Source organism: Pyrus communis, chromosome 9, assembly GCF_041283825.1.
Source record: "Pyrus communis isolate YQ-2024b chromosome 9, ASM4128382v1, whole genome shotgun sequence".
Lineage (NCBI taxonomy): Eukaryota > Viridiplantae > Streptophyta > Magnoliopsida > Rosales > Rosaceae > Pyrus > Pyrus communis.
Genome location: NC_142573.1, coordinates 23,315,501 through 23,337,099, shown reverse-complemented (window position 1 = coordinate 23,337,099; position 21,599 = coordinate 23,315,501). Strand labels below are relative to the sequence as shown.

The 21,599-nt window shown below is 38.6% G+C and overlaps 3 protein-coding genes and 1 long non-coding RNA gene across 4 annotated transcripts; 2 read left to right on the top strand and 2 right to left on the bottom strand.

Moving 5' to 3' along the window:
• On the bottom strand, positions 1 to 6,875 carry LOC137739271 (transcription factor GTE4). Its single transcript, XM_068478824.2, has 5 exons — positions 3,853 to 6,875; positions 3,718 to 3,763; positions 3,515 to 3,628; positions 3,327 to 3,400; positions 1 to 462 (listed from the first exon to the last, which is right to left on the bottom strand). The coding sequence occupies exons 1-4, from the start codon at positions 5,935 to 5,937 to the stop codon at positions 3,342 to 3,344; spliced, it is 2,304 nt and encodes a 767-aa protein (XP_068334925.1). The 5' UTR covers positions 5,938 to 6,875; the 3' UTR covers positions 1 to 462; positions 3,327 to 3,341.
• Positions 6,876 to 11,124: 4,249 nt separating this feature from the next.
• On the top strand, positions 11,125 to 15,309 carry LOC137740096 (diiron containing four-helix bundle family ferritin protein, putative (Protein of unknown function DUF455)). The gene is made up of 7 exons (XM_068479901.2): positions 11,125 to 11,764; positions 12,121 to 12,362; positions 12,441 to 12,537; positions 13,862 to 14,045; positions 14,149 to 14,230; positions 14,428 to 14,494; positions 14,604 to 15,309. The coding sequence occupies exons 1-7, from the start codon at positions 11,363 to 11,365 to the stop codon at positions 14,670 to 14,672; spliced, it is 1,143 nt and encodes a 380-aa protein (XP_068336002.1). The 5' UTR covers positions 11,125 to 11,362; the 3' UTR covers positions 14,673 to 15,309.
• A 1,696-nt stretch (positions 15,310 to 17,005) lies between these two features.
• Positions 17,006 to 17,720, top strand: LOC137741110 (signaling peptide TAXIMIN 1). The gene is made up of 3 exons (XM_088700613.1): positions 17,006 to 17,148; positions 17,183 to 17,324; positions 17,513 to 17,720. The coding sequence occupies exons 2-3, from the start codon at positions 17,215 to 17,217 to the stop codon at positions 17,634 to 17,636; spliced, it is 234 nt and encodes a 77-aa protein (XP_088556739.1). The 5' UTR covers positions 17,006 to 17,148; positions 17,183 to 17,214; the 3' UTR covers positions 17,637 to 17,720.
• An 894-nt stretch (positions 17,721 to 18,614) lies between these two features.
• Positions 18,615 to 19,995, bottom strand: LOC137740704 (uncharacterized). The gene is made up of 2 exons (XR_015967008.1): positions 19,464 to 19,995; positions 18,615 to 19,224 (listed from the first exon to the last, which is right to left on the bottom strand). It is a non-coding gene; the product is annotated as an uncharacterized LOC137740704 (long non-coding RNA).
• Positions 19,996 to 21,599: the final 1,604 nt, after the last annotated feature.

The window sequence follows — 21,599 nt, the reverse complement described above, 5'->3', positions numbered from 1 at the left end:
TGCAAAAGTGCATACAAATCTACTAAACAGAGCAATCTCATGGGAATACAAGAGAATTCATATGAATGAAGTTGGATTACAGGCTATCTAATTTTGTAGTCACCAAAGCATCCTGAATCTGTCAGCACCAAACCAAAAACAAGTCGTCGAAATTTAGATGGGTCGCGGTCGCAGTCGCACTACTTAGCAATGTACATGTGCTATCGAAAACAGACCAACTGTTATCTATTTATCACCACATTCTACCAATATTATACAAATTCTGACAAGACCAATGGAGCCCCGACGCATACACATTGAGGAATCAAATTAACACAATAGTCAGAGAGAAACCCATTCTATACTTGCAGCGGGATGGTTGGAGGCCTCGGAGAAAATTTCTGCTATACACCAATCACAGATTCAAATCGAACATTTGTCTGAAAAAGCTTCCGATCACCATCTACCCTAATTTTCAGAGATCTGCAATTTAAGAAAAACGTCATTAGTAATTTGCTGTAATCTAGTCAAAAACACTCTACTAATCAGTTACATAGTTGCTTCCATCGACCATTCCAAATCCAAGACGTCCAAGGCCTTCATTTGTAATCCAAATCAATATATTAACAAGATTTACTTTAAGTATGTATGTGCTATAAGCATACGAGCACCCAAGGGCACAGATAAGAACAAACAAAAGTGGTGTAAAAAAGATATACACATGCCCTGTATAGTAAAAAAATCTAAAAACATGCACTTATGCAAAGCTTAGATGTGATCAAATTAATCGAACCTAACGCAACAACACTCATTAACCCTGACTTGCTCACTTAACTGATCTAATGCTGACACCCTCTCCCAGGAGAAAGACAGGTTCTTCCCTTATAAGTCTGACTCGTAATTATTGGAAAGGACCGTACACGACATGCTATAAAAAACAGGAAAGCAGAAATAAGCAACAAACAAAAGTCAAGCATGACTTGCTCGGCATTGCAAGTCCATAATCCAAAACACAGGCCAAAACGATCCATCTTACTAACTTCTTCAAAATAATCCTTCCCTACCAGGAAAACAGTAGATAACCAACATACTATGGTGAACATACTAAGGTGGCTGGCATATTGTAACTTAATAGAAAAGACAATACAGCAAAAAAGCCATTTCAGTGATATAAAATGGATGAAAAATTCTGGTCAAATTAGATATGTATATTGGTTTCTTTGGCAGCCTTGCTGGGATCCCCAGATTGAATAATTGGTTTACAGGATGCTCTAAGGGAATCATGTCTTCTCAGATTCCAGCTTTTTATTTCTTACAAAAAATTTTGACCTAAACCCTGAACAGAGATGAACGCTGTATACAGGTAGTGAGGTCATATATACTCATGGGACTCCATATATACAATGGACCTTTCTTGTGAAATAAAACCATCTTAGAATGTACTAGAAAATTTGGTGGGGAAAAGGACCAAAGACCAGAAACATCATCTCTCATTAAGCACTATCAAGATTTTTATTCTGGGGACAACAGTTGGAGTGGTAATAAATTCCCTTGAAATTTCTAAAGAGGGAGAGCAACAAAAAAGGTGGGAAAAGGGAAGGTTGACAATTTTGAGATTGGTGAATATATGTGATGATATTTGATACCAGATTTGCTAGTTACAACAATTAGTAATAGTCAGTGGTAAAATTGAACAGCACTTTCTAACTCAAGATAGAACGACCTTGACACAGCAGGCTTTCCAAGCAACATGTATACAACCAATATGTACGCAACCCTTAACTTCACATTTAACAAGAATGCATGTGATAATATGCACAGATTATTAGAAGTATTAGTCTAAATTCGAATCAACACTTAAATTCTGTCATAAATGTTTTGGTTTCCTCTCAGTAAAACCTGTCAATCAAAAAAAATAAGATTTTAAATTTCATTCTCTTGGTAAAACTATTTGATTTCCTGCTCCCACACGCCAACTCCATCCCCTTCTCTCCTCACTATCTTCCTCATCACTCCCTTCCTCTCTCCAAATACTATTCATATTTGTTTTGGTAAGTGATTCTCACGCACCATTTTTTTTCTACACACCCTTGTTTATTTATGGTCTTCTGATTCAAGAAACCAACGGAGAATCAATGAACATAAAATAAACAGGTGTGCAGAAGGAGAAAAGGGGTACGCGAAAACCATTTCCCTTTTTTTTGTTATAAAACTCGGTTCATATTTGAAACAGGTGGAAAGTGAAAGAAATCTCTGAAAATGTGGACCCTGGCACCAAGTTAAATTGCTACAAATCTGTATAGCAATTGTAAACCAAGAGTTTGAGTTTTATATATTGGCTTTTTAGCCAAAATGATCCCTGAGATTTGCATAACTCCTCACTTTGGTCCCTGAGATTTGAAATCAATAGAATTGGTCCCTGAGTTTGTCCACCATCAATCATATTGGTCCTTGAAAAATCTCCATTAAATAAGAATAGAATGACCAAAATACCCTTATTTTTTGTCAAATCATTTTGGCCCATTGTTTATTAAATTGAGGGTATATTTGTTATTTTGATCCTTATTTAACATAATTTTGCACGGAATGACCAAAATGATTGATGGTGGACAATCTCAGGGACCACTTCTATTGATTTCAAATCTCACGGACCAAAGTGCTGTGTTATGCAAATCTCAGGGATCATTTTGGCTAAAAAGACTTATATATTATATATGTCATTCAAAAGTCTTAAACATCAAGGACTAGAGGTGGGGGTAAACAAGTAAGCCGGGAAGGGGGTAAACTCATAGGAATACTTGCTGCTCGTCCTTTTCCATGAAAAGTTATTTAAGAAGAAACGTTATTATTAGAAGAGAAAAAAATTATGAATCTTGAGAAACGTTCTGGAGATATTGCATGCTAACAGTTTTGAGTATTGATACTTCCAATGTATATAATACTTATTGCAATTAGAAACACACACACACACACACACACACACACATAACAGCTTCACACTGTAGCAAAAAAAAAAAGTAAGCAACCCTCATGCATGACACATTTGGTGCTATCATCTAGAGTTCTTTTACAAAATCACGGCTCCAAGGTGAATAATGCAGCAATACTAATAAATAGTTTTGCCCATACAAAAGGTAAAACCAACAAATGTACTTCCAAACCAAAAAATTTAAAATAGTTGGTCAGCTACTGCAAGGCGTTGGTCAAGTTCAATGTCAAAGATAATATCATTTTATTCAAAATATATAAAACCACCACTAAACACTATAAAGGTACTTGATTACACAACTAGGAAGAACAAAAATTACAAAATGCTTGGAATAAGAATCAAGTTGACAGAATCTTACCTCAAAAGAAAATAGTTAAGTCCTAGGCGATCCCGCATCCGATCCAGATGCTGACGAACTATCACTATCTGAGTCTGCAGCAACACGTGTAAGGAAAAGAAATTACTTTACCAAACAAGAACTTGCATAAATGCATCCTATATGCTCAATAACTTCACATCTGTGAGCAGAAAAATGTATTATAGTACCACTTGAGGAAGATCCCGAATCACTGCTAGAGCTGCTTGAACTACTCGACCTACTCCTATTATCGCCCTGGTTATCCCCTTGAATGGGTGTTGAAGAGGAAACAATCCCTTCATCTGCTCACAAAAGAAACGAGTTTCAATTTATCAGTTTCTCCAAGGACCGATTCCAATGCCATGAAACCTCACATTCTGAAATACTTTACCCGTTTTAGGTTGTTTCGGAACCTCTTCTGCAACTGGGGCCTGGGTCTGTAAAAAGATAAGGAAAAATGAATCATTTACCAACAGCGGCCACCACAAAAATCTGAGGTTAGAATTTAGCACGAGCCAAGACATACCTGCTGCTGGACATTCTGCTCAGCTTCTGCTCTGGCTTGCATTTCAGCTTTTCGCTTGTGTTTGCTCAAACTCTTCTTGTAGTTGGTTACAAACCTGTCCAGCTCCCACAGGGTCTCGGTATCGACGCTATCTATGTCCACTTCAATTTCATCATCATGCTGGAAGAGTGACGAATTCCTCCTCTTTATAATCTGTACAATGGCATCCAGCTTCTCTGAAGGCAGACTCTGGAGTTGGGTGCTAAGCTTTTGCTTTTCGTCATAAGTCATATCTCTTTTATGAGGATCTTTAGCCTTAGGCTTCTTAGGAGCGGGGGTCCTAGGAGTAATAGTCATGGGTTTTGGCTTCGGATCAGCGTGATGAGAAATGGACTCGGACCTGTCCAAAATCCTTCGCATATCAAGAGGAGGTGGTGGCAGCAGAGGTGCCTTTCTCGGTGTAGGTGTTGGAAGATTAACCCCATAATCATATCCAAACCTCATCTCACGATTGTAATCTGACTCTATGATAGCCCACCTGTCCTCAAATATTCTGGATAACTGCTCTGCCATGACATGAACATCCTGCCCTTGGGGGTTATAGGTCATGGCATTGTGAAATGTAAGTCTCACATCCTCCGCAAATTCTTTCGGAGACTTGTACCAATTCTTGTTCAACCTAGACTTAATGGTACCCAAGTCCATTGGATGCTTGATAATGATATGATAATCGTGCAAACCAAGCTTCGCAGCATCAACAGGTTCATTAAACACCCAACTATGCTTGTGTTTCATCAATTTCTCAAGCAAAGAACTGCAACTCTTGAAAAACTTGCTTCCCATCCCACCAAACCCTTGCCCTAATTCTGCTCCACCATGTTTTTTCCCATTCAATTTCGACTTCTTGTTACTCTCAGCAGGTGGAATCTTATCCTTGGCCAGCAAAAACTCAGAATTACGATAGAACTGGTTCGCCTTGGGGGTTCTCTTCTCTTTCTCCACAATATCACTCATTCCCTGACTATTCTCCAACACGGATATACTCAGCTGATGCAAAGGCCTGGTAGGCTCTCTAGGAACACCTACAGAAGCAACCTCAGAGTGAACCCGCCTCAGCCCTCCACCTGCACTATTCGCCCCATCATTCACTGAAACATGGGAGAGACTAACCCCACCAATCTGCCCCTGTTTGGCCTCAATCCTCTTCACCAAACTCCGCACCAAATCGAGCTCGCTCTCAAGCTTCCTTCGTAGCTCCCGCTTGTCCTGCTTCGACCTTGAAGCAAAATTAAGTTTAATTCGGCTATCTGAAGTCGGCTTGACCACCCCATTCTCTGCAGGTGAATTCTGACTTTCTCGCTCAATAGTTGCCTCTACCACTGCCTCTACTGCTGTCACCGCGGGTTCTTGCCGGTTCAGGCTCGAGGAGTCATCAGAGGCAGCAGCACCGGACTGTGAAATGAGCTGCTGCTGCTGAGCGGAATTCCCATCCCCAGACAGAATAGTCTGAGCCGGAGGCTGAGTGGAATTCTCATCATTCTCATCATTATTCCCGTTACGCTTGTTCTCACTATTGGTGTCCTTGTTTTCATCGTTGTTGCTGTCCTTCTGGTTCTCGTGGTTGGTGGTGTCCTTCTGATTCTCGACGTTGTTGCTGTCCTTCTCGTTCTCGACGTTGTTGCAGTCCTTCTCGTTCTCGACGTTGTTGCAGTCCTTCTCGTTCTCGACGTTGTTGCTGTCCTTCTCGTTCTCGACGTTGTTGCTGTCCTTCTCGTTCTCGTTGCTGTCCTTCTCGTTCTCGTTGATGCCCTTATCGTTCTCGTTGATGTTGCTGTCCTTGTTCTTGTTGATGATGTTGTCCTTCCCGTTGATGTTGTTGTCCTTGGTGGTGGTTGGGGTGGTGGCAGGGGCGGAGGGGGCAGCTAAGGCAGTGGCGGTTGAGTCAGTATTTGAGTTGGCGTCGGTGTTGGCGTCGGTGTTGGCGTTGTTGATGATGTTTGTCTTCTTGGGGCCTTTGAAAGCTTTTCGAGTATAGACCTTGCTCTCCGTGAACCTCTGTTTCTCTCTGGCTCCATCACCTTCTCCTACTGTAGGCCCTGAAGCCATACATGTACCTCCCACAACCCTAATTCCCGTTTTTCCCTCTCACAAAGATCCAAGATTCCTAGGGGTTGTTCCGCTATCCGCCCAAAACAAAAACAAAAAATTAACAAAACCCTAATATTCCCCCCAAATCTCACACAAAAGTCACAAAATCCTAGGGTTTCTTTCCCCTATCCAACAAAATAAAACAGATATTAACAAAACCCTAATTTTTTTTCCCCAAATCTCACACACAAAACTCCAATTAGGGCTTCCTCACAGCAAATCAGCTAGAGAGTGTTAGGCTTACAACATCGACAACCACAAGGGGTAGAGCTTCGAGCTTCGAGCTTCGTTTGCCTTTCTCTCCTATCAGATCTCGTTCTCTCTTCGCTCTCTCTCTCTCTCTACTTTCTCTCTCTAAAATGTTTCACAGTCTCACAGGTTCTCTCTCTTCCCTCTCTCTCTCTCTCTCTCTCTCTCTCTCTCTCTCTCTCTCTCCTTATCTTACAGGTGTACGGCGAGGGAGGGGTTCGTGAGGTAGCGGTGGAATGACGAAGCGTGTGGGAGCATCAAAAGAGTCGTGCCGGGGAAGTGTCATAGCACGGGCGGGGAGCGTGGTATACTAACGCGGCATCTGAGGGAGTGACGTGCAACCGGCCAATGTTAGAGCGAGGAGAGTGCGGCGTGACGTCATGTTTGGGTTGAATTTATTGGGAGATTGTGTGGCGGGGAGCTGTGTTGTGCAATATTTGGAAGAGATTCTCCAGGCGGTAAGAGGGCGCGTGCAGTGCACTTTCGGGTATTGTGGGATTTTCGATTTGGTGAAGATGAAAGTCGCCGGCGAGGTCCATTATATGCCCCGATAATGTGCTCATTGCTGCCATTTGGTCGTTGCTGGTTGTGGTTGAGGAGAGTTGCAACTCCCAAGCCATAATGGGCTTTAATTGGGTTCTTTGTTTGAAGCCAGATATGAGCTCAGTTCCTGTTCCTTAAGGTCATCTCCAACCAAAATGACTAGCATAATCTCGTTCAGAATTATAATTTTGCAAAAAAAATTATTTTTAAATAAATAGTGTCAGATTATATTCATATATCATCTCCAATTCAAGGAGCTAAACATAGCCCCCTTGATAATTTATTAGTTTTAGCTTTATATTTTAACTTTATTGGTCAATTTAATTAGCCATCACTGGATCTTTCAAATCTAAGCGTTGAATTTGAATCAATTATTGCAACTGAAAAGCTAGGCTCCAAAAAATGGGCTAAAAGGAGAGCTACATTTGGCTAGCCTGATGCCACTTTGACCAAGTAATAGCTTGGTGGGCTCCACAGAATTATAATTAAGTCATCGATTGAAGATGAGATTTTTGGCAAATCAAGTCATTTTTTGGCTTTTGGATGTTTAATTCTCTCCATTAGAGATGACCTAAGAGTATCTCCCTTAGTTGGTGGAAGGGGTAAGGCAAAGCCACGGGTATATAAGTTGCCCTTTGAATAGTATTTGCCTTTGTGCAACTCCGTCAATTTAAAAAGGGTAAGGACAAGGGCAAATTTTTTTTTTTTTTTTTATGCTTTGAAAACAAAATAATTGTTTAATTCTAATAAATTATTTCAAATATAAGGCAAAAACATAGCATTACAACAAACATAATTAATTAAAAAGCCAAAAAAACCTCCCTTAATCATATAAACAACATCGAAATTGAAACAATCTAAAAAATTCTAATTTTAATAATATTTTTCAATTTTTATGATTTTTTTATACTTTTTCTAATATTTTTTTATGATTTAATTCTAGCTGTTGATTTCCAAATTGATTTGAAATTGGAGGCACTAGATTGCACCATGTGGCACAACGATAAGATTTTTGAATTATTTTTACCATTGGAAATCCAATGGTCTAGATCTTATGACAATTGGAAATCCAACGATCCACATTCGGCCACGTCATCTAGCCATTGGAGTGGGCTAGGATTTCTATTGCAGTGAGGCCCACCGCTACAAGTTTTGTCTCTCACTCTCTCTTCACGGTTAGACGCATCTGATTAAAAAAATTAGGGTTTGCGCCAATGTCACAATGACATCAACTTGCCCGAAGGTAGCAAGTTGGGCTTAAGATGGTTGGACATTTGGGCTAGCAGTGGTTAGCCCACCGCTTGCCTTTGGTTTATTGGACTATTGGAGAGGTTTTTGGGTTGGGAAAGGAACATTATTGCTTTTGCCCTTGTCTTCCACCAATTGGAGGAGATGCTCTAAGGCTTTATTGAACAATTAATATTTGAAAAATCAATGCTGTAACGACCTGTCTTCAAAATTTTAGTCTTTATAATTTTTAAATGTGAATTTACGGAAATACCCTTCAAGGAAAAGACTTTGACTTTTGTTGACCGTCTTGTCATGTCACATAAGGTTTGTTTTCTTGGCGTATCCTCGTAGTACTCATCGCTACGAACGCATGGGCGTAAATGGAACGTAATTTGGAGTTATAACGAATGAGTTATTAACAAATGAAGTCGAGGGCAAAATTGTAAATTTATTATTTTCTAGAATGCTCCAAATTTTTGGAGCAAAATCTGGAAAGCCACGTGTGTGGCCCAGATTAAAGGGAAAAAAAGTTGGGCGATGGAGATGAAAGATAAAGGAGAGGGAAAGAGGATGGGCGCTGCCCAATCGGGAGAAGAGAGATAAATGAGTGACCAATGGGAAAGAAGAAAGGAAGAAAAAGGAGAAAGTGAGGATGAGGGAAGTGAGAGTGGGAAGAGAGAAAGAGGCCGCCAGTGAATTGCAGCTCGTCTCTGTGAAGATGACGGAAGGAAAAGTGCATTTGCAGCTCGTCTGTGAAGATGAGAGGATAAAGTGTGAAAAGAGAGAGAGAGAGAGAGAGAGAGAGAGAGAGAGAAAGAGAGAAAGAGAGATTTAAACATTTGAATATGTGGTGGTGCAACTGTGCAAGTTGAGGACTGGGAATCTAAGGTCAAAAGCATGGTTTTAAATATGAAAACCATGGACTCTGACATGGTTTTAATTATGAAACCACCCAAGGTGGATGGGTGATGTGAAAGAGCAGAGGTGAGGTGGATGGTTTGATGGTTTTTGTAATGAAAACCACCCACTATGTGGGCTTTTTATATTTTTAAAAGTTTGGTGTGTGTGTGTACATATATAAATTATAAATTATTCAGATAATATTTTGTTTTTTTTCCTAGGCAAGTATATCATATATGTACAAAAAAACATTCACATATGTATGTTTTTCTATAAGAAATAATATATTAGTCAATAAATATTTACATTTGATATAATAAATTTAATTAATTCATAAAATATATAAGAAATTTACCTAAATCCGCCTAGACGCCTAGGCACTAGGCGCTAGCCCACTGCCCTTTTTTAGAACCTTGATACACACACACACACCTTATGGTTTTCCGAAAATGTTTTAAATTGATTATGCATAGCATGCCATGATTTAAATGTGTTAATATTGCATTGTGATGAGTTTTGTGGTTATGTCAAATGATCCTACAGAAGTGCAGATAAGTTCATGTGAGTTATTATGTGATTGAAATAGTTGAATTATATGAGCATGCATATATTCATGTAGAGCTCATCATTGATGCACCCCCCGGTGTTAGTGCTCCTGCTCTGGGCCAGGGCATAGCCTTCATGTGATTGTTCACGTCCCGCACCGCACTCTCACCTTGGATCCAACTAGCCTGTCGTACAGGTTGCATTAGGCGACTCCAACTCATAGGTGACCCGCGCATAATGCTAGCTTTTCATGTGATCGTAGCACTAGAGCGTACATATTTACATTCAGTATGTTGTACAGATCACATAAGGTGACTCTAACTCGTGTGCTAGCATAGATTGATGAGCAATAGGTCCAGTCGTACAAGTCACATAAGGTGACTCCGACTGGCATGTTAGTTTAGATTGATCTCACACCTGGCTTTCTTTTATTATTGCTAAGATATTGCAGCATGGCATGGTTCTGTTTTTACTGCACTTGTGCATTCATTTTTCGTATCTATGTAGTATTATTTTTTGGAAACTATACAGGTTTTACGGTAATGGGTTATAATGCTTTCAAAAGGTTTTTATTAAAAATTTATTTTCAGGCCCACTCACCCTTGTTTTTCTCCCTTCCAGGTTCTAGTAGTAGAGTTTTCATACCGACGAGGATTATTGGCAAATCTTGTGGTAGACAATGACCATCGATGGTATAATTCTCATCCTATTTTACTGTACTGTATTTATGCACTGTCATCACGTATGAAATGAGTTCATACTCGCTCACCGTGCACTCTTGTACTTAGACACTTTTAGGTTTAAATTTATTCACATCTTTCACATCAATACATTTTATGGTTTCATTATATTCCAAGTGTCGGCCAACACAACTTGATTCGGAATCCTAGTGGACATCCCGGGTCGAGGTGTGTCAAGTGCTGCTCACCTAAGGTCTTCTTTAATAAGAGACATCAGATTAATCTAACGATAAATTAACTTATAAGCTTAAACTATCTCTCTTTAACCTGTTGGACACCTTTTGATTGAGTTGGATTTGGGCTTTAGTAGAAACTGTGGACCATGATTTTCTAAGATAGGAGTAGGGGTGGTTTCGGTATGGTTATCGTACCAAAACTCTCGTACTAATTACTATACTAAACTTTTGGTATGACAAAATTGATTACCATTACTGTACCAAACTTTTGGTATACCAAAGTTCGGTATGCTAATTATTCAATTGGTATGGTATGATAATATTAATTACCACTTTGTTTTACGCCACTTTTTTGGGCCACAATCTGACTTTTTTTCTTAAACCCAATCCAAGACCAATACATTTTTCTTTTCACTGTTTTTGGTTTTTGTCCTCCTCTCCCAGTTTATAATCGAAAGGGTGGGATTTTGAAGATGGGTTTGGGGCGTACTGGGGGACTTGGTATGTGGGTAGTGGCTGATTCAGGTGGGTGTGGTTTGAGTGAGGCAACTGAAGGGTTTTTTTTTTCCTATTATTGAAATATTATATATATATTTTATATGAAAATATATATAATATATATTTATAGTTTTCGGTATGGTACAGTAATACCATGGTAATTGTATCGAATACCAATATCTTATTAAAAAAGCTCGGTTTGGTATAATACCGTGCTATTACTGATTACCGCAAAAGGTTTGGCACAAAATCAATATGGTACAATTGACAATTCGGTTAATACGATAATTTGACAAAAAAAATCCACCCCTAGATACGAGTAAGATTGATCTGAATACATACCTCCTAAGCCTATGAACTCACCGTACAAAACCAGACCCCAAGAAAAAGATAAAAAGTGACCAGAAATGCTCTGTTTATCAACAACGAGAAGGATATGAAAGTAGAACATCGGAGTAGTGAAGGAATTTGGCACCCAAATCACATGAAAGTTGTAACAAAATGCAGCGTCTTAAAGTAAAGGCCATGCTTTCTCCCACCTTCCAAGCCCCCTCCTTTTCTTCTTCTTCTTCTTCTTCTTCTTCTTGCTTGCAATACTCACCTTGGTCCGGCCTGCAAACCTGGAGAGAGTGCCCACTCAATGAGAACCGTTGGTGGGGTACCAAGGGCCCACAGCCTCAGCCGCTACAGTCACTTCCCTCCTCCATTGACAAGCATTACAATCAAATGGTGTCGTCAGCTTCCTCCCTCGCAGAGCTCGGCGCTCTGGTTCTCTCCACCAGCGACCCCCTCGCCAAGTCAAGGATTTCCCACCTCGCTTATTCCAGGTGGCGCCATCACCGCCTACCGCTCGGTGCATCTGATCCCCCTCCTCCGCCTGCTCGCCCCTTCAAACCCCAACTGGTAATTTCACCATCTTTCATGGGTAACTTACAATTTCATCATGTTTATATATTTTCTGTTTGTGGGTTTTGGGATTCACTGCTTAAAACTAAACATGTACTGCTTAAGTTAAGTCAAACATTTGTGTTTTGGATTAACTGCTTAAATTAGACATCAAAGAAGGATATTTTACCTGTATATTGAATTGGGTATTGTCATTATCTGTATCCTTAGTTTGTTTTGAACTTTTGATGCAAATTATCCGGCTTTTGAACTCATCCAGTGTTTTCATAGTTAACTTTTCGAGTGATCGAAAACATGTATACAATGCTTTACAGCCACACTCATTATTACCCTATCGTATCGCGTGAGTTCAGGTTTCTCCTAAAGAAATTCCAGCTCCCAAGAACTCGGGTTTGCCTCTTAATGCTTATATGCTTCATAATCTTGCTCACGTTGAGCTCAACGCAATTGATTTGGCGTGGGATACTGTTGTTCGTTTTTCACCTTTTAGTGAGACTCTAGGGGAGGGTTTTTTTGCCGACTTTGCTCATGTCGCTGACGATGAGAGTCGCCATTTTGCTTGGTGTTCTCAGAGGCTTGCTGAACTTGGTTTCAAGTGAGGACAATACTTACTTTGGGTAGATTATTTGTTATCGTTTCTTAGGTTGACGTGTAATTTTGCTTTTGTAACTAGTTACGGAGATATGCCTGCTCATAATCTGCTTTGGAGGGAGTGTGAGAAATCATCTGACAATGTTGCTGCACGTTTGGCAGTGATCCCCTTAGTCCAGGTAATATGTTCTACTTGCTGTATGTACAAACGTTATCTCTATCAGTTATTCAAATAAGATCTCTAAATAAGAACCTGTTTCCTCAACTGGTAGATCAGACGTACACAGCTGAGGTGCAATGATATGAGATGTATTTCATTGCATGTTAGCTATCCCTGACTGTGGTCATTTGAGGCATTATATGCTTTATCATCTGTGCTCACTGGAAAGTAGTTTAGCATGTTAAATTGTGTCTGAATCTGCAGTCTTGATTTGCTAGATAATCTGGCTCTGTCTCTCTGATTTGAATGTTTTTCAATTATATTCACCTGTCTTTAATTTCTCCCTAAATAATAAAGAGAACTGCATGACCTTGTCTATATTGATATGGAATGCTGGGTGAGTATACAGTTGATACTACATATATGAAAATTTATACAATGCTATCCAAAAATTGAAGAAAATGAAACAATGCATTTTTGAAGCTGGAAGAACTTTTGTCAACTTATGAAGAACTATTCCTTGAGGTTTAGAGGATTGTTGAGCTAATGTAGGAAGAAAGTGCGAGAACCCAGACTAGGGACAGATGACTGGCACTCAATTTGTTCCACAAACTCTTCTGCCACTTTGTTTTACACCAAGCTATTATGATGGGAATTTGGATTTCTAATGATGCGTATTGTCTACAAGAATGAATGATTTAGGTGGATTCACTGATTGGTATTCTTTGGTATTCTTTCGAACTCGTAGTTTTCCTTCAATACATTTCCCAAATTTTTGTAGTACTTCGAGCTGTTTTTCAACATTGATTACTCATGTTGAGACTGATGGGCACCTACTTCCCATATGCTAAGGTTTAGTACTGTTTAAACTTTATCATATGAAGAAGGATTGGAGGGTGGTTGACTATTTGCAAGATCTTTTCCTCATCAGTCACCCCATGAGCATTGGGATATAGTTGATTGAATGATGAACAGCTAAAGAAACATTAGCTTTTTTCTTCCCCCTCAACAACTTAGCATTTTGGGTGCTGTTTAAGCGAAAGTGCGGTATTTGATGGTAAGTTTTTTGTTAAGTGAGTCAAGTTAGAAGATAAAGAAGACATTCTACTTTCCCCATTTTGCTTTTGTTTCTTTGTATGGGAAAGGGCATAACAACGGGTGGGATTAACCAATTTAGCTGCAGACTCCTTTGTTTTATATTGATATAGTTTGACATGCTTGGACACACATATACTGATATGCGTCAGTTTTCCACAACTTAAAAATAACACTATATATTCTTTGCTTCGATCCTAATTTATTCATTTGTGTATTATATTTTGAATTGTAATTCTTGGTTTTAGGAAGCTAGAGGACTAGATGCTGGACCTCGACTTGTACAAAAATTGGTTGGTTTTGGAGATCTTAGGACATCTAACATTGTTGCTAGAATCGCTGATGAAGAAGTTGCACATGTAGCTGTTGGTGTCCACTGGTTTGTCGATGTCTGTCAAAAAATGGGTTGTGCCCCATCTTCCGTGTTTAAAGGTTTTCTATCGTTCCATTTTCTGTGTGTATATGTTCTCACCTATAGTCATACTACATTCGAGAGCAAGATGGATATATGGATCATTTCCTTGTAACTACGCAGACTTGTTGAAAGAGTATAATGTGGAGTTGAGAGGGCCTTTCAATTATTCAGCTCGTGACGAAGCTGGCATTCCTCGTGATTGGTGAGAAAATTGTATACTAGCCAGTTCTTTTGATTGGTATTAATTTGGAGAAGTTAAAATTTTAGTATTTAATATCATGTTCTTTTGTCAAAATTTATTTTTGTTTTTGGTTGGAATGAATAAATTCTCTTTTTAGTCTGCATGTGTGAAATTTTCTGTTAACGAAAGTGTAACAGCTTGCTTCATCTCTTGTATAGGTACGACTTATGCGCAAATCACCCGCATAAGGATAAGAAAACGGATAAAAGTGAGAAGCTTTCTGAGGTTTGTGATCCTGGCGTTATAAATTTCATGAAACTAAATTCAGAACTTCGTTATTTATCTTTTCTTCTTTCGGCATATGAATATTTGTAACATCTCAACTATTATACAGGTCTATGAAAGGCTTGCTTCCATAATTTCCATGGAGAGTGAGAACTCAAGTTTGAACAAGCCTGAGTAGTTTTGCATCAACTAATGCTTTCCTCATATGTTGTTGCACTCTTTCGTCCATGGAATCAATCTTACCTAATTTCTTTGTTACATGCTCCCGAAACAGCATTCCAATTGACTTACTTTGCCAATCTGCTGAATCGCTTCTTCGGGATATCACATAATCTGGCATCTTAAATGTAGGCAGGTGCGCGTACTTGGGAGTTTTTATCTGTTCCTCCTTACTTCGATGTCTTTCTGTCGAGGTTCAAACGTGAAATTCAGGTAGAAAACCAGTTATCGATTTCTTCCTGTAAGTGTATAAGTTGCTTGAGCTCACAAGTTTATATATAAAGATTGTAGAAGCTCTTTCTCTCCTTTTCCTTTTTTTAGCATCCAATTCCAGACAGATGCATGAATGAGAGTCGGAATTAGTATTTGGATGTGGTGGAATTACATCATAGCACATGCTTCACATGGCCAGCTCTTTCTCTCCTTTTCCTTTTTTTAGCATCCAATTCCAGACAGATGCATGAATGAGAGTCGGAATTAGTATTTGGATGTGGTGGAATTACATCATAGCACATGCTTCACATGGCCATTGTAGTAGGACTAGGCTCTCCTTTTGCAATTATTATTTGTAAATAAGAGATTTCTATGGTGCTCCACACTCGAGACGTTTTAACCATTAGTTAGATCTTTGGTTAAAAATACAAAACCAAGAGTTAACAGTTGAAGCATCTTCAAATGAGATGTCAAAATGTTAGGTGGAATGTCACTGTGCGTATTTGACATAAAAAATCTTTCTAACCAAAATGTTATTTGCTTGGATTTGAAGGTTTGTGATTAAGAGTTAAATTTATTTTTAATTAATTTTAATGGTGGGTCCCTATTAACATTTTAACCAATAAAAATTTTGTTAAAACATTTTTTTTGTAATAATTACAACTATTTAAAACTCTATTTTAATAAGAAAATTCCATTTGACAATTTGGTTTGGGAAGTTAAAATTTGACATAAGACTTCAGATTGCTGAATCAGTCATCAATTTTAATTGACTATTATAATTTGATATTTCCTTTAGAGATGATTTTATAATCTTGAAGCATATACTCTGCTGCATGACAGATTTCTGTGCAAAAATTCAATTTTCTTTCCCCGTATTGCAAAAGGTTCAACCACCTCCTCGTGCGCATTTAGACACTTTGTGCAGACGCAGTATATTTCAACCGTGTCCAACAAACTTCCCTCATGCTTCACGCATAGCTAAACTTTTCAACTTCAACTTGCGTTGCATGATGGCATGTCATATGTTCTTCCTTTGCGTCCATGCTTTAGTGTTTGATTAGCCTTTTAGAGCCCATGTTACACGCTAATGAATCATGGGTCTAACATTTTTTTGAGCACGACTGATAATCATTTTGTTTTTGTAGGGGCTTAAAAATAAAGAAAACTAAAAATGGTTTGAAAATTTTGAGTTTTAACGATAAGGACAAAATGAAAGTAAAATGAATAGTATCAGGATTGACTTTTTAGTATAAAAGTATGGTCTTTCGTTAAAGTGAACAGTACCAAAATATTTTCGTTAAATCTCTCTTAAAAATATCACGTACAAGCCCAAAACAATTGAATTCCATTTTTTTTTCAATGAAGAATAATGATAGATGCTTACTAATAATCCAAGTAGGGAATCTTGTTTTATGAGAATTGATATAGATTGTGGTAGATATGACTGACATGAAAAAGAAAGGAGAAGGAAGAACCAAAATTGAAAGAGAAAGAAAGGAGGAGACTTCTTGTATATAATAACCATCATTTAATTAAACAATTTTTTCTATTATTAAATAGTTTTTAGTTGAAGTTAAATTTTGGTTAATTTAAATGATTAATTTACCAAAATATGCATCTCCTAAATTGCCACTAAACATCAATTTTTTAATGTGTCAGGAACACGGTTTAGTACACCAAGTGATATAATATAAGTGGTTGAAATTTATTTATTTTTCCATGTATTTAGCCATTTATATTAGGACAATTGGTGTATCAAGTTGTAGTCCCAGTACACACTAAGTCTCTCGCCACATGGACGCCGCATACGCATTTTTAAGCCATGTCGGTAATTTTGATAGGTAGCGTTATCCACACACTCATCTTAATTTTTGGCTATCAGATCGAATCAATTGAACAATATTAATTACAAAAAATTAATAAAAATATGTAGTAAGTAAAAATAAATGTGTGAATAACACATTTCTTTTTGATAAGTTAATATTGAGTTCCAATGTGTGACGAAATTTTAATTAAATTAAAAGAAGGCGAGATGGATGTCAAATTCGAGGTCATTCCATAAATAAATCTAATAATTGAAGGGAGGCAAAGGAAAGTGGAAGAAAATTGGGAATCCTAATAGTGACCCACACCCACCACGAAATGAAGTCTTCGTCCATTCTTTCTTCTCTCTTTCTCTGTCCGTCAGATTCAAACTTCAACTACTCAAGTAAGTGAGGGTGAAGCAGAAGCAGAAGCAGTTGTTGAAGGAAGCAGAAGCAGAAGCAGAAGCAGCAGAATCGGAAATGTGCTCTTCGGAGGGTGATTGCAGGCCTTTGGGCTTTCTACTGGGCCTTCCGTTCGCTTTCCTCTCCCTCCTTCTCTCCATTGTCGGCATCGTCATCTGGATCGTGGGGTATGAATATGATTCCTCTTCTCCCTATCTATCTCCAATTCATTGATTTTCTCTCTCAAGTTTGCAATTTGATGGATCATCTCATCTGGGTATCTCAAATTGTTATTGGTTGGTGTTTGAATTTTTGAAGTTGTGATCTGGTTGATTGATTTGATTGAGATTTGAATTTTGGGGGTGGTGGGTGGCAGATTGTTGCTGACGTGCATCTGCCCGTGCTGTTTGTGCGTGACGGTGATCGTGGAGTTGGCTCTGCAGTTGATCAAAGCCCCAATTCATGTCATGGAGTGGTTCACTTCTCAAATCCCCTGTTAATCTCTCTCTGTTTGCTTGATAGTTGATACAATTACTCTTTTTTTTTATTTATTATTTTTAATTTTAATTATAGTAAATTCATCAGCTTGGTTGTGTTGCTTTCTTAATTAGATACTTATATCATTGCGAATGAATGAATGTTTATGCAGAACGTCCAGGTTTGTTATTACAGTATATCTGACTGTTAGATGATGGTAGTACTAAGTACTTGGACCTGCTAGTTGCATGTTGTGACCTATATTTGACAGTTAAATCGCGATAGTACTAAGTGTAATCAGGAAAATAAGTCAATTTTTTTGAGGTCAGGATTATTGTATTACCAATAATAATCGCTTTAATAATACGATTTATCATAGAAATTAAATTAAATTAAAATGATCTCTTTAGTTTTTATTTAACTTTTGTTATTTCTTCTTCTTTCTTTTGTTCTAAATCTCATTTATAGATTTTATAATCCCAAATTAATTCTATTTATCTACTATGTCACAATTTTTTTTTTGTAATCAAAATGTATCACAAGTAATGTGTCTTGGTTTTTTTTTTTTTTTTTTTTTAAAAGAAACGATAGAATTTCATTAACAACCAACCACTTACAAGGATGTCAATGACCATACAATTGCAAGGATGCCAAAGCCATCCTCTTACAAGAATGCCTGATGGTTACCTAAGCTTCAGTGATCAATTTCTTGATCTAGAGGTAATGAGCACAAATTACAAATAATTTAAAACCCCTATATGGCAATCACTCAAAACACACCATTACAATGAGGAGTCCCGAGATTGATATGACCCATAAGTGGCATACCAAGCATTGAAACCCTCACCAAAGATTGATATCAAGCACTCAGCCCGAGATTGATATTACAAGTAATGTGTCTTGTTTGTAGGTAATATTTTTGTACCTTTTAATTAAGTTTCATATCTCACTTATAAGTACAATATACATTCATATACTTGTTGTTGAGTTAGAGTGGTATGTTTTATAAATGAATTTGTGTTGGTATATTTATTTTTCGTTTAGAAAAATATTAAGTGGATTTGCAAAAAATAAATCTGAAAAAAAGATAATACTGAACTTAACCGTGATCAGGGTGTGACAACTAACAACTTGTTAGGGCCAGCCAAGTGGGTTGATGGTCCCACTTTAGGATCTCTCACGCATATTAGGACCAGAGGTTCACGCGACTCGCACCTTCATGTTGTACTGCTGTTGTTGGACGTACTAGGCTGGTTGAGTGGGCCCTAATCCATTGGGCACTCTTTTGTATTTCTCTGTTTGGGCTCATCCACCGACGACGACTTCCACTTCTGCTCCTGGCCACCACTCAGCTCCGCCGATGTGCATGTCTTTTATCGTCTGACCAATCTCAAGTAGAAGTTTCCGTGACTGCTCCCAGCATCCCCACACCAGCCTCTCCCACTTGAGAGCTGTCCATGCTCCTCACGTACCCCTGATTGCTTCCTCTGCCACCGCCACCGCCACCGTCACCGCCAGCGCTCCCCGACTTCATCCAACTCTCCTCCCTTCCCTCTTTTTCCTCCCCTTTGCCCTCCAGTCGATTATGCGATCCTGTCCACCCTGGTAACCCTGATCACCATTCAAGCACAATCAACACGTTAAACTCTCCTCAAATACTAAACTTCCTATAAAATATAATATTTATGCCGCACATATTATACATGTGTGCTGCACACACTTGCAACCGGCTTAACTAATATTTTCAGCTCAAGTTTTAATTATTTGAACCAAGTTAATACGCTTGAATCAAGTTAGCAAATCGGTGAGTAGCAGTATGTACCTAATTAGTACTCTCGACATATTAATACCTGCTGCTTATTTTGCTTAATTGCCGATCTCTTGGCCTCCGGTTCTTTCTGTGCCTCCTCCCTCTTCCTAGCAGTGTACTCCTCAGCCTTCTCCCTTGCCACCACAGCGGCATCTTTAGCCATACCCATAGGCTTCGAAACAATATCCACAACTTTATGCCCCGCATCTTCAGCCGCCCCAATGACAACCTTTGCCGTCTTTATAGTCTCCTCCACTGCTGCTTCAGTGGTGTACTGCACTGTAGTCCAACCGACCACAGTCACCTTGTCCTTTAAGTCCACCGCCACATCACCTGCACACGCCGCCGCAGTCTTCCCACTCTCCTAAGTTATGTCTTTGGCCTTCATTGCCACATCACTTGCATATGTCGCCGTAGTCTTCCCGCCCTCCAAGGTCATGTCCTTAGCCTTCGCCGCCCTTTCTTCCAGGTAATGCAGAGTGGTCTGACCTGCAGAAACCGCAACGTCTTTGGCTTTCTCTGCCAGTGGAGTTGTTTTTTCCACAGCAGTCTTGCCTGTGTTAAACTTTATATATTTCATAAACAACTAAAAACACTAACCTAAAGAGAATCTATAGATGGTAAAGATGAATCATCTTGACAGAATCGTGCGGAATAGACTCAACTATGTACGGACTTCTCCCGCATCACAAATCATTTTGGAATCTTGTGGAATAAAATGTTAATTAACCAAATTCTTATGCACACTCAACACTCCTTTATACTTAAACTAATGGGGCATTTATATGAGTTTTTGTGTGTTGTGAATGTGAGCTGGGACCTTAGCCTTGTATTTATATGGACTTAACTCTAATGAATCTTCCCATAATAATGACATTATGATTCCTTGCAATCCAAAGATAATTGATATACCAAATCTCATTCCAAATAGGATAGAATTAGGAGTCCTTATTCCCCAAGGAAATGCGAAATATATTAACTTTACTTGGGTACAAGTTATAGCTATTAACCAAATCCTAATCTTATCTATATTCCAATCAATCCTTAAATTAACTATGTAGACCTATTAGTCGTTGAATTATGATCCATAATCCAACAGCCTGCATTGGCAGTTTGTGCTCCTTGGAGGAGTGTATCTTTGACTTGTCCGCCTTTCTTCGAGGCATACTCAGTTGTGCTGCCAAGCCCTTGCCTGGCCGACTATTTAGCCTAGGCGTAACGCTCCTCTGCAACCCTTATCACTGTAGAATTCTAACATCTTGCAGAAATCAAGAAATAGAGAGAGAATGTAGAGAGAAAATGGATATGTGAAGAATGAATTCTCATTAGCTTCCACAGTACACTTTACAAAGGGATATAGACTTATAAATAACTGTCTATTAACTAGTCACCACTCTTACATAACAACCTTATGTACTAATAACTTAATCATTGAGGTAGATTACTTAACCACTAAGGTAAGTATTAATTTGGTGCCTTGAGTGCACTGTGATATGGTGATCCTCTATTATCCTTTACACAACCCTCAAGCTAAAGGGAGATGATCGAACTAAAAGCTTGGAAGTCAAGGAAGTAAATCTATTTGCAGGTAAAGACTTGGTGAATATGTCTACAGTTTGAAGTAATGTATTGACATAATGCACTGTGATATGATTGAGAAGAACTTTCTCTCAAGTGTAGTGGTAATCCAGTTCTACATGTTTAGTTCTAGCATGGAAAATTGGATTGAATGCCAAAGCAATAACATTCTTGTTATCACATTATTTTTTTTGAGTCTTGAGCAGTGGGAAAGAAATGTCATGCAAAATCTTGCAACCCCAAGTCAATTCTGTAGTAATGTGGGCTAATGACCTGTATTCAGCCTCTGTGGAAGATTGAGCTACTGTACATTGCTTCTTTGCACTCCAAGAAATTAGATTGGGTCCCAAAAACACACAATAGCCACTTGTGGACCTTCTATCCACTGGACAACTTGCCTAATCAGCATCTGACCAAGCTATAAGAATCTGTAAACCTTTAATAAACCAGAAACCTGAATCAACCGAGCCCTTCAAGTACCTGAGAATTCTTTTAACAGCTTGTAGGTGTATAGTTCGAGGACTATGCATATGTTGACAAACCTGATTAACTGCAAAAGCTAAATCAGGTCTTGTCCATGTCAAATACTGAAGTGCAC